Source organism: Eleutherodactylus coqui, chromosome 5, assembly GCF_035609145.1.
Source record: "Eleutherodactylus coqui strain aEleCoq1 chromosome 5, aEleCoq1.hap1, whole genome shotgun sequence".
NCBI lineage: Eukaryota > Metazoa > Chordata > Amphibia > Anura > Eleutherodactylidae > Eleutherodactylus > Eleutherodactylus coqui.
The window spans coordinates 175381411-175394381 of NC_089841.1; the positions used below are offsets into that span (position 1 = coordinate 175381411).

A 12971-nucleotide genomic window follows, 5' to 3' on the forward strand; every position below is an offset into this window, starting at 1 on the left:
ATAAGAAGTCGCGTGTGTAAGGAAGCAAATCCGTTCTTTAACTGCAACTAACATTAGTTATCCAGCATGCTCAGAGACTGAGCATAAAGGGGCCTAAGTTACGGCCACATCCATCCTCCGGAGAAAACCCCCCTGATAAGGAGCTTCTGACGAGGCGCCCGCTGTCCGAGTACTAGGAGCCTTAACACGGCCTGAGAATATAACTGCCTGGCACTGTAACCCTGTACTGCTGTGAACAGAGTCAGTCCATGAAGTCCCCTCGGATTTGCCGAGCCCACTTGCCACCGGAGCGCTCCTTGGCAGAGGAAATACCGAGAAAGGTGCCCACCGGATACTTCACTGAAGTGGATCCCCATACCAGCAGCAGCAGGGGAATATCCGACAGGTCGATAGCGACAGTCTCCTGATGACAACCTTCGGTACAAAGTCAGCGTCCAAACCAACGCTGTGGAGCCATCATCGTCGAAACTTCGGGGAGTTGCATGACTTCTAACATTCGATCTTGTTGTACATCAGCTTCCATATAACTCCAGGTTGTCAATATCACCTTCCCAGTCCCGCTGCGAGGGAGCAAGCGGGATGATTCCGGACGCCAATAAAGAAAAAACTCTTTGTGATCCTTAACCGCTTCTGGTCGAAGAAGGTTTCGACGGAAGGTTCTGGGTTCCTGGTTACCTTTTGACTATCTTGAAGGAGTTATCCTTGCAGCTGACTGCCACCAGAATGTGGGGGACCCAAGGACCCCAGGACTGAACTCTGGTCCCAGGCCGCATATCTGAAGCGCAGCATGGCTCTAATGCTGCGTATCCCTACGGCCCCATCCATGCCGTCGACTACCTGGTTAGCTGTAAAGCGAAAATGACTTGTGTCAAAAGATCCTTTAACCCCATATCCTGACGGGTTAGTTAACTAGGGTTGGCCCTGCACCGACATATCGGTGCAACCACATGAAACCTACTAGGCACACGAAGTTGGCAGCACAGCAAGGGCACACCGGTACAGGAATCTCGCTGGTCCCTTTTGAGGTAACCTCAGTAGTAGACAGGGATGATCCCCAAGGATTGCCAACAGTACAAGTACAGAATGTCTCACGGTCTCCTGCAAGCAATAATGCAGGCAGAACGCAGGAGGATCAAACAGTGCTCTTGGATCCATCCAACTTAACTCCGTTGGACATGTTAACTTTCTTATGCAATCCGTGGCAAATGCTCAAGTAGCTAAATTAGAGACTGCTCTGACTTAGGATTCTTTTTACAGCCCAAATCTGCCCATCCACAATATAGGGGAAACGTGGGTTGTTCTGCACCCATCAGGGCACTCTGTCTCAACCGGTATCATGCCTGTAGGCTAGCCACGTCCGAAAGTACGTGGCTGATTTGCTCAAGCTCACCCGCTGCAGAGCAGAGAGGAGGCGCGATGTGTTTGCCTAGTTTCTATGAATAGTACTCTTTCCATTTGGAAGGTACCGCCGGTCTCAGCAAGGCTGGAGGAAGTCAACAGGCCGTTTGACAATCTTGTTCATAGGACGAGACTTATTCTGGGTGGCTCCCAACTGTACTGAGTGCACATAGTACGTGGCTCTAGTGCGGTAGACTGGGTGCACGTAACCGCAGGCGGGCAATGACCGGGTAGCTAGCCGTTAGGACAGGCTAACCCCGGTCCGGCATGAGGAGCGATGCCTTTAGGGTATTCCCGTGCCAGTACTCCTTCCAATACGGAAGGTATCACAGGTCCCAACGAGGCCGGAGTACAGCTGACCGACAGCTTGAATAGCATTGCCTGTAAAGGAAAATGTTCTCCGCTGGAGGTAATTCTCGTATTGCAGTGACAGCACACATAGCCCGAGGCTCTGGTTGGCCCCTGTCTACCTGTCATCCTGGACACCTACACTGCATTATGTTGCCTGCAGAATCCCTGTGTAAGAGCTCCTTCCAGATGGAAGGTACCACATGTGTCAGCAAGCCTGGAGCATGCCGACCATCAGTTCGAGCCCTCGTTCGTAAGACGAGATATTCTCCGGCTGAATGTAAATCGCGTACTGTAGTGAGGGTGCACATAGCACGTGGCTCTGGCCGCTCCTGTCCGCGAGTCATCCTGGATTCAGACACCGCAGTACGTCTGGCTGCATGGAACTGCAGGAAGGGCACCAGGAGAGCCGAATGATATGGATGGCTAAACCAGACCCGAGCATACACGAGGAGTTCGGATAATTCCCTGAGCACAGTATTCTTTTGGGATGGAAAGTACCACAGGTCTCAGGCAGCCCGGAGTAATGCTGACAAGAGTTTGCACACTGTTGTCGCAGACGAGATATTCTCCGACTGGGTGTAATCGCGTATCATAGCTAGAGCGCACTATATGTAGCTCTGGCCGGCCCTGTCCGCGAGTCATCCTGGATTGCAGGAGGGACGTCAGGGAACTACAGTTAGTGAAGGCTCAAGCTGGTGCGGAGCGGACAAGCGGGGGCGCTGCGTCTGTGCTCTTTCCGGTATGGAAGGTACTACAGGACTCAGCACAACCGGGGTAATGCTGACAACCAGTTTGAACCAGGACGAGATATCCCCTGCTGGAAATGATCTCGTACTGCAGCGAGAGCGCATCTAGTATGTGTCTCTGGCCGGCCCGTCCGCGTGTCATCCTGGATGCGGACACTGCAGTAGGCTGGCTAACAATAACATGGGAACTAGTAGTCGGAGTAAACGGTAGGAGCCATGAGTCCAGGGACTCCCTGTATGCGCACTCCTTGTGTATGGAAGGTGCTACAGGACTCAGCATGCCCGGGTAATGCTGACAATCAGTTTGGACGCTGTTGTCAGTAAGACAATATATCCTTTGATGTAATCTTGTACTGCAGCGAGAGCACACTTGGCATATTGCTCTGGCCGGCCCATCTGCGTGTCATCCTTGGCACGGACGCTGCGGTACGCTGGCTGCAGGGAACTGCAGGAGGGGCAATAGGGGAGCTAGCGAGGCAAGGCTCAACCCTGTCCAGAGCAGACATAAGGGGTGATCCAGGGACTCCCTGTGTGAGTAATCTTTCTATACTGCAGGCATCAGCAGTGTATAGCTGCGTACACACTGGGCTACGCACGCTGGCCAGCGGTGACAACCGCAATTAAAAAACGCCCAGCAGGGACGTGCACAGACCGCGACGGCGCTGCCGAGGAAGATGCCGGCCACGCAGCGACCAGAAACTGCAGCCACGTAACGAGTGAAAACTGCGGCCGCCTTTTAACTACGACCGCACTTATGACACGTAGCCGTGCGCTGGCCAAATCAATGGTTGCACAGCAGCAACATCCAGTGCATACAGGAAGAGAAGCTGCATCTCCCTGCAAACACGCGTGGCCGCAACTTTACATGGCCGTGGTGGCACTAGGAAAAAACAGTGCAAGGAGGGGGAAGGAGCACGCGAACCAACAAGGTTCGCAATGAACGGCCGCGCGGCAGCCATCAGATGGCCGAGTGACCTAACAGTGATGCATGGCACCCGTTAGGAAACGACCGCGCACCTGCAGTGGACGAGGGCGGAACTATCCCCCCAAGCACGGTGGCCCAACGCTGAAGCCGCAGGGAGGCTATGCATGGCCGGCGCCCCGCACGCACGGCGGGAAAAGTAAATGAGGTGTCTGCTTATCTTGTGAAAGCACTGGATTGCTCTGGTTGGTGGCACATCTCCCTTGTACCACGAGCCGCAGGCGGCCCTCCAACATCACGAGCCGCAGGCGGCATTAGAAGTGGTAGGCGCACACAGGAGCCACGGGCGGCATATTTAAAGCGACAAGCGTACCAGGAGCCGCGGGCGGCATAATAGAGGCATCATACAAGCAGCGGGTGGACAGGAGCCGTGGCAATACCCTACTCAAACCGTGGACGGCAATACCACAAGCCGCGGGCGGCAATACTACAAGCTGCAATAACAAGCCGCGGGCGGCAACAACAAGCAGCAGGCGGCACATTAGAGAAAAAAAAAAACTTAGGTGGCCTCACAGGAGTCGCGGGCAGCTAAAGCGGCATATAACAAGCTGCAGGCGGCAAACACAACACAGCTCGCCCTAGGCGCGGGCGAAACCACACAACAAAAACACCTGGTGACACCCATTACGGTCCGCACGGTGGCAGACTAACAAAATGAAGCCACATACTTACCTCTTGACCGAGGTAGGGTGGCTTCCCGGCTCCAGCAGAGCTTCTCCTCACCATCGCCTGCCTTTAGGAAAGTAGAGGATTGCGGACCATGAGAAAGGGGGGCTCTATGGCTGGCGGGTCACATCCAGGTTAGGGCCTGCATGTGCCCCCTTGTCTTCTGAGGCAACCAGGCAGACAACAGAGGGTTGGGTTCACCTCTGTTCGCCCTCCTCAGTGGGTTACCATGGAGAGTCCTGCCTCCCCGTTATTCCATGGTCTTTTGGCGAAAAATAGTCTCTGTAGGAGAGACAGTCCTGCCTAGACACCAAGCTAAAAACTGAGCTAGCACGATGCATGCAGGAGGGGTTTAGCTAGTGGGAGGAGTTAGCACTTTTAAGCTTAGTGTCACCTCCTAGTGGCAAAAGCTATACCCCAAGGTCTTTGCTGTGTCCCCCAATGATACAGATGACAAAATAAAATTGCAGCATGCTCCATTCATCTCTATGGGAGCTTACGATCCGCAGTGCATCCGCAAATGCATTTGCAGATGCACTGCGGATTTAAAGGTTAAAATCAATTTGGGAGGTGGGGTTGCAAATTTTTTCGCGCAGAAAAAAATGCAATCCGCAATCTCCCGCAAGCAATTAAAAAAAAATCACTTTAATGATGACTCGCAGTGCATGAAAAAAAATGCACGTGTCGTGGTCATGAGGCCTTAAAGAGCTTCTACAGGATAAAAAGATATCATATAACAGTCTATAGTATGACTAAGTGAAAATAGCTTTCATAAATATAGTGCATATATGCAATTTGCAGACACTAAAACCTCAACTCCCATCGCATTACTGGATACAGACCGGTATTTGTTAATACCTGGAAAGCATAGCCGTGTAGGTATCACTGGCATGATCTCGCTCCTTGTTCTTTCGTACAGCTGGGGAGATCTCTTTCCTAACTTTTATTAGATCATCCACAGAATGAAAAGCTAACTTGATATAGCTTCTCTTCAGTCCCACCAGATGGTTTGGCTGCAAAAATAAAAGATTCACAATGCAAAATCTTACAAGCACTTTGCTTAATTATACATGAGTAATATGCCAATATGGTCACTGTAAGATACTGATTATATTATCTATATATATTTAGTGGCATTGCAGTACCAAAAATCACCTGCAGATGGCTGTAAAGCATACAGACTGCAGCTAATTAGTCAGGGAGGCTTTCAGAAAGCCCTGCTGTTGAAAGCCAGAGAGTTGGAGTCTCAGAGAGACTACTTCCTGACAGCCCCTAGCATGACACCCTGCTTGGGTAACAAATGTGATGACTTTGTGTTTGAGGCACTCGTTCTGATACAGCTAGTGGGAGATAACCTGGGTTATTTAGCAACCAGGCATGTTTATTATATATGTGTGTACTATGACTATCAACTATAGTACGAAGAAAAAATGGACTTCCTGAGTTTTACCACTAATCCTGGCTTGCACTTGGATTACTAAGGCCGGCTTCACACGAGCGTGACGGGCTCCGCCGCGTAATATTCCGCAGTGAAGCCCGTCACGGCGCCCCCCAGAGACCCCATACTTACCAGCGGAAGATAGCGTGTAGACGCTTCCCCGCCCACCGCCGTCACGTCATGCGACACGCCCACCGCGTCACATGACGCGGCCGGCCGTGTCACGTGACGCGCCGGCCGCGTCATATGACGCGGCGGCGGAAGGCGGGAAAGCGGTTTTTTACGCTATCTTCCGCTGGTTACAGCGGTAGATAGCGTGAACGGACGGCTTCCATTGACTGCAATGGAAGCCGTCAGCGCGTACACCCGCAGCAAATAGAACATGCTGCGGGTGAGGACGGGAGATTTCACGGTGCGAAATTCCGCGGTGGAATTCCGCCCCGTGAGCATTGAGCTATTAGGTTCAATAGAACCCAATAGCAGGGGGCAACGCAGCGGATTTTTGCCGCGAATTTACACGGCGTAAATCCGTTCGTGGGAAGGAGGCCTTAGTGGCTGTAGAGAACCTTAGACTGTCAGTAGGCTCTTGGAGCCAGGGGTGTGAGCACCATCGGTGCACTCTAAATAATAAAGAAGCTATGTCAGCCAGTATCAGAGCTGTTTAGATAGTATAAAAAAAAGGGAAACAAATCAGCTTAGGTCCATGCTGCCTCTGAGAGTCAGCGCTATCTCTAAACGTCTATTAGAGGTGCCATATTGAAAATCAGGACAGCATTAATATCAGTTGTAATAATCAAACTCCTGATGAATCGGCATCCGTGCACGGGTTGCTGAGGAAACGCGTCGAGAAGTTTGAGATCTAGATATTAAGATCCCCGAATGAGTTTGCGAAATATACATTACTTTGTAAAGGACAAAGGATTTAAAGTCCTCTAGAAGTCTATACAACACACCCTCATTCTAAAGTACAAGAATGGCTATCACTATGAGACACATTATGGTCTTTCAATAAAGATCCACTGTCTGAATTTGAAGATAACCATATATCTTGCCAATAGAATGATCACATGGTCCAGTTGTTAAAATGTAATGTGACTTAGTCTGATCAAGATCCAAACCTCAGGCCGTTTCAAATCAGCTTTGATAGGACATGATGAAATTTTCTGTCCAAATATCCTAGTTTCCTACAGACCCCAAAGAAAATTACCTTGGAGAGCTTGTCTATTTTGATCAATTAGATCATAAAGCGTATATTGATAAACTTTCCTTGGAACTTGGGAACAGGTTGCCCACCAAGTGCCTGGGGTGTCAAGACGAAACTGTTTATATGAAAAGACATCAGTTAGGTTCGGGGGCACAACATAGGATCCAACGTGTATACCCTGAGGATTTCACAATAACACAGCTTAAGGGTATAGTCACATACTAGATATCCCTAACCCATGCATGTTATGTATAGTTTGTCTGTATAGTTATATTTGTATTGTGGTCTTTCATTTAATTTTAGATAAATACTATTAAATGTTATATTTTAGATTGATCTATATAGCACATGATGTAAAAGGTTCTCTACAGTGATTTATGTTTAGAAGTGTGAGAACCTATCTGTCTCTGTGACTCTTGGATTACTAAGTGGCGACCACCCATCTAGATCAAATAAAAGAAGCTTCACCTTCACCAGTTTCCATTAATTAAAAAAATTTAAAAAATGTAATTTCCAGATAGTTTTATCACTTCTTTGCAGCTTACAGGAAACAGTCTATTCTGTATTATACTTTAATATAAGTATAATACTTTATTTTAAGAAAAAACAAAACACAGAGTGTTGCAAAGAGCAAACCGTGCTCCAGGATGTTTTCCTGGTTGCTAAATGGACAAGTGCCAACGTGACTCTAAAGCTGGCCATACACCATAAAATACCACCATCGGATGAGTGCATGAAGGCAGCCTGACTCTCCAAACATCCACCTAGAAACAGCTGCTGTTTGATTACTAACCAAATCCAGATCTTCCTTGGGTATAGTTTCCAATTTTGCTATCTTTCCTTGAAACTTCTTGGAGAGAAAAGATGAGACTTCCCTCTCACATCCCTGGAAAACAGCAATAAATTCAGACAAATAGGGCACACAAACATGTAGAAAAACACGACAGGAAGACTGAAGTTACCTTTTTTGTGGCCACATAGAAATAAGGCTTATATGGTTGGGCAACCTGCAGGAAAGCAAAATGGTTGGAGAGGTTATCACAGATACATCAAAAGAAAAAGTCCCCAGAAGGTGGTTTCTTATTACAGGACTACAGAAGCTCTGGCTTAATTAAGGAAGCGTTTAGGCAATGTTTGTACTTGGTCTAACCCCTTAGTACCGAAGTCTGTTTGCGTCTTAATGACCAACTAATTTTTCATCGTCACATTCCTTAGAGACTTTTAATTTTTCCGTCGCCATAGCCATACGAGGGCTTGTGTTTTGCAAGACGAGTTGTATTTTTCAATGGCATCATTTTTGGGTACACGATGTATTGTATAATTCTTATTAATTTTTTTTTTTTTTTTTAAGAGGAAGGGGGGGGGGGGGCATGAGAAAATAAAGAAATTCCAGCATATGTTTTTGGAATATCATTTTATGGCGTTCAGCGTGCAATATAACATGACAACATTATGTTCTGTGTCAGAATCATTCCGTCAATACCAAGTTCATACAGTGGTTTTTTTTATGTTTTGTTAAAATCAGAGCCTTACTGTATTCACAAACACTGTCCCACCAACACTAAGGGCACTGATGATCACTTAGATATAGTCAAAGACAACTGTAGCAGGGGGTCCTGTAGCGCTGACTAGTAGCTCCATGGTTCACTGCAAGGCTAGCAGATCTTTCCCACAACTCTGCAGAAGCCAACCACAGTCCTGGCTGAAGAAGTGAGCTCCCCAATTACCATGTAGCTCAGCCGAAGGCCAGTACGACCGCAGCCAGCAAAGAAGAAGAGAAATAAAAAATAGAGGGTGCTGCGACTAAGCCTGGGGCTCCTATACCGCCAATTAGACCAGGATCCAACCAGGGATGGTGGGTGCTGCTCCCGTGTTCAGATCTGCAGGCAACACGGATCTACATCGCAGGCTCTCTTTGCAGAAAGTGGTGGTGGAACCAAGGCACAACCTTCTGGAGGTGTTACAAGGCACTTTGAAGGTGGAATGGCCACAGGAAAGTGTAACAAACAAAGTGGTCCCCGGGAGCTGCACTAACAAGTGTCCTCTTTAGCTGGCCATCAAGCCACATGAGACTTTTTGATCTCTTTCAGTTCCGTTTTTGTAAGGCGAGATAAGCAAAATTAACTGCTTTGGCCATGTTTTTTGTATTTTTTCCACGGCGTTAACCTTGTGGGTTAGATAAGATACTAACTTTTTACTAGTAACGAGTAAATAGCCCAAAAATAATACATGCAGTGATTTGTATTTTTTCTACTTAGTATAGGGGGAAAATGTAGAATTTTTACATGTTAAGTTTTTATTTTTGCCCCACTAGGGGATTTGAATTTGATTGTTCTTATAACACAGTGCAGTATAGCAGAGTATTATCTGGTCTATGAAGCTCAGAAGGGGCTAAGCCTCATAGGCCACCATAGCTCATCGATCCAGAAGCCATATCCCAGCCTCCGGCTGGATTAGCAACCTACCAATCATATCTCAGAGGTCTGATAGGTGATGGAGGGAGTCCCCTTACTCTGTTGCCCTTTACATGTGGCATGTAAAGGGTTAAACAGCGGAGATGGGCAGTTTCTCTGGTCCCTGCTGTTCAAGCCAGTGCCAGGCTGTCAGACAGCCGAGCAACCATCCCCCCCAAGCTGGGCTTTTGATGCAATGCTATAAAGAGACGCATGCATCAGAATAACGCCCCTTAATAGCAGCCGTGAAAAGGCGTATGGGCAATCATTAAGGGGTTTAAGAGAATCTGTCACATGAGTTACAAGCATGTGCTTGGAGTTTTAGGGTACATCCACTTGAGACGCAATTTCAGCAGCAAACGATCTGCTGTGGACTTTAATGTGGCTCCGCATCAAAATCTGCAGTTTTTTTTGTTTGTTTTTTTCTTTTACAGAATTTACCGTGCTGGATAAATGTAGTATTTTGTAGTATGGGATGTTCTGAATGTGGCAATATAAATTATATGCAGGTTATTTTTAGGAACGGCTGAGAACATAAATAAAGAGTCATGTCAGCCACCCCCCTGGGGTGAGGATATACATGAGAATCACAGTGCTTCTCTGCTGCCTGATCATCTCCCTTCCCCTTCTCCTATGCACACACTGACTGAGAAGTGTCAGCCTGTAAAGTCAATATTTCCGACCCCACTTCATACGGCTGCAGCTTTGGGTGCATTAAGGTCTACTGACACGCTTTTGGTATCTTAGCTTTAGAATGACCGATACAGAATATAAAGTGCAGCTGCACTTTTATATAATAAATACATATCTCCCCGTAGAATGAGTGAATGGCTGAAGGATGGCTCCAAGAGTTACTGCTCTCTATAGCTCCCATTTTATCGGAACCAGATTTTATACGATTTCTGAAAAGGTCAGACAGCTTTATTTTATGTAAAAGGGCTTCATTACCCACCTTGAACCTGCTTCCATCTTCCTGTATGAAGTAATAATCTACAGCACTCACAAGACGTTTGTCCTCATCAAGAATTTCAGTCTAAGAATAAAATAACAAGATGGAACATTAATATCGGTTATCAATTACTTAAAGAAAATCTATTGGGTCCCTTCTGCTGCCCTTACCCAGCACAATGTAGTGATCTGTCACTTACGTGGATCGGTGCAGCAGTTTCTAAGAAACTGCAAGAGAGGAGTCCAATAATATGCGCCCTCAAGCCGCTGATGGAGCGGTCTCTTGGTATGAACAGTAATAAAGAGAAACCTGTCCATTAGTGCCTAGAATATGGGGGGATCCATATATCATTGACCTAATCTCTGGCACTGCTGGTTGTGGGCAGGAGAGTTTAATGTGCAAGTTCTTAATAAAACTGTCGCACTGATCCACATGAGTGAAATCAGTCTGTCTGTCCGTCCATACACTATGCTGCCCTCGGGGAGGACAGCATCATGGACGTCAGTTTCCCTTTAAAGAGGTTGTCTCTTTAAGGACAGTGAGCTCCTAAACTTACAGAAACAGACTAGCCCGGCCCGCTCAGCTGTTTCATACTCCCAGCTGCTGCATACAGAGGGAGAATGACTGGCCAGGATGAAAATACCCCGTTAACATTTTACTTTGGATTCCGGAGTTAGAATATTTCTACCAACTCCACACCTGAGTTACATAACTGGTGGCAGCAGCCGCTTCAGTACAAATGGGATGGCAGGGAATCTCCTCTCAACACAATCACATAGCTTGCTCTTGCGAGAGACATGATAGTCACTACAAGTCAATATTGCAGATGCAAGTGGTTTTAGGGTGGTTTCACATCTGTGCTCAGGGTTCCACTTTCCTGCTCCGTTCAAGGATCCTCTTGGCAGAACGGCTTCATCTAAGGTTGGAACCGAATGGCGCTGAACAGACCTTAATGACTGTAATGCGGTCTGTTTGCCTGCTGCTCATACCGGATCTGCAATGGAACCTCCGACCGTCGGTTCTGGCGCAGATGTGAAACTGCCCTTATTTAGGTGTGATTAATGCAGATCAACACTAAACAGATCTTTTTGTGCTCTTGTGTATACGGTTTTTCAGGGACATGACTTCGGCCCCCTGTCCACGGCAGTTTATTCACCGACGATAAACCGCCGGCGAATAACGCTGGCTGACGCTTCCCATAGCATTGCTATGTAAAGCCCCGGCACCTGTCCACGAGCGGAGAATCGTTGCGATTCTCCGCTCGTGGTGGGCAATTCGCAGCTTCCTGCAAATTGCCCCGATTCTCCGCAGTCAGCCTATCTATTAGATAGGGCTGACCGGCGGAGATTTGGCGGCGGCTCCCACAGCAGAGCTTCGCCGCAGGATACCGCATCGCCCGTGGACAGCCGGCCTTCTTGTGACAGTTATGCAGATTCGCGTTACTCCGCGATGCTGCAGCTCTTCTACCCTCCTGGTGCTGAAGGACTATACTAGGCCGCACTTACCGGGTGCATGTTCAGCAGCCATCCCGTTTTTTCTCCAGGCTCCTTAATCCTTTCGAACCCATACTGAGCATCGATCTTATCCGTCCACTGGCTGCGCTCCAGTCTCCTTGCGGCTGAACTGGATGAGGAGTCATCTCTAAAAGAAAGATGAAAAAAATGGCAGAAAATGTGAGAAAGTTCAGATAAACTTCTGTCCATATCACAGACCCACTCAGTGAAAAATAATTAGTTCTAGGCAGCTTTTACGGCCACACTGGAACTTCCGTCACAGATGCGACTCAAAAAACTGAAAAAGGGCTGCACTGGGCAGCTGGGCGGAAAGCAGACAACCCCCATTATTTTCAATGGAGTCCGTCCGGCGCTGTTCAGTTCCATCCAGAGACAGAACCTTTCACCCTTTCCTGCTCCCCGAATTCCTGGGGCAGATGTGAACCCACCCTTGTGAAACACATTGCCATGGGTGTGAGGCTTGAGACATTGTGCCACTAGTGACATGGAGCAGCACCACTTTCCTTTTCCTTTTTTTATAGAAAGTCAAACTACCGTGAGGGTCACCCGTGATTTGCACTGTATTCAGTGGGACACAGCAGTTGCTGTGCCATCCGGCGGGCAGCAAAGCTTCATCCTGACGACACACTCAGTGGGTGATGTATAGAATAACCAATAGGAAACCCCGTGCCAAGCAAGTCTGCAACTCTCTGCGATGCGAATGCCCATCACAGAACCATGCCAACCGACATAACTCAAGTAGGACAATTGTGGAGCGCCAGCACTACCAGTCACACTGCTCACTACTGCCACCAAGAAGGACATGGTGTATAGTATGACTGCAATGACAACATTTTATAGTCAATTAAAGGCGTTTCTAAGAATTCACAGCCAAGTCCACTGGATGGGAATGCTGAGGCCGCTGCCAATGGCTGAAGATGGGCTCTGATTACGTTCACATTCAGCACTTTTCATTCACGGACAGCAGAGATCTCACAAACAATGACATTGAGCCTCTCGCCCGGTTACTCACTGCTGCCCGTCCCCGTCAGCCCGAGGTTCGGCTCTAAACTTCCCGCTGTTTTGCAGCACCATCCCGGCACCAGACTGTACTTCCCGCGCCGACCAACTCCCGCCAGCAGCAGTTTGTAGCCCCGCCCAGATCGCCCGTCACCTTCCAATGCCTTTACTGCCAACAGCCAATCAAAGAACAGCACTTTCCACTTTCAACCAATCACCGTAGCGTATCAGCCCACCAATCAGTTCTGAGGTACCTAATAAGAACCAATCA

The 12971-nt window shown here is 48.0% G+C and overlaps 1 protein-coding gene across 1 annotated transcript in view; it reads right to left on the bottom strand.

Moving 5' to 3' along the window:
- POLE (DNA polymerase epsilon, catalytic subunit) overlaps window positions 1-12811 on the bottom strand; it is a 70476-nt gene extending 57665 nt beyond the window's left edge. Inside the window, exons 1-6 of the mRNA XM_066603763.1 lie at window positions 12714-12811; window positions 11693-11828; window positions 10191-10271; window positions 7748-7792; window positions 7579-7671; window positions 5002-5156 (exon numbers count right to left, since the gene is read on the bottom strand). Of these exons, the coding sequence (XP_066459860.1) occupies window positions 5002-5156; window positions 7579-7671; window positions 7748-7792; window positions 10191-10271; window positions 11693-11828; window positions 12714-12775 (572 nt within the window). The 5' untranslated portion in view covers window positions 12776-12811. The remainder of the gene's footprint in view (window positions 1-5001; window positions 5157-7578; window positions 7672-7747; window positions 7793-10190; window positions 10272-11692; window positions 11829-12713) is intronic.
- Window positions 12812-12971: the final 160 nt, after the last annotated feature.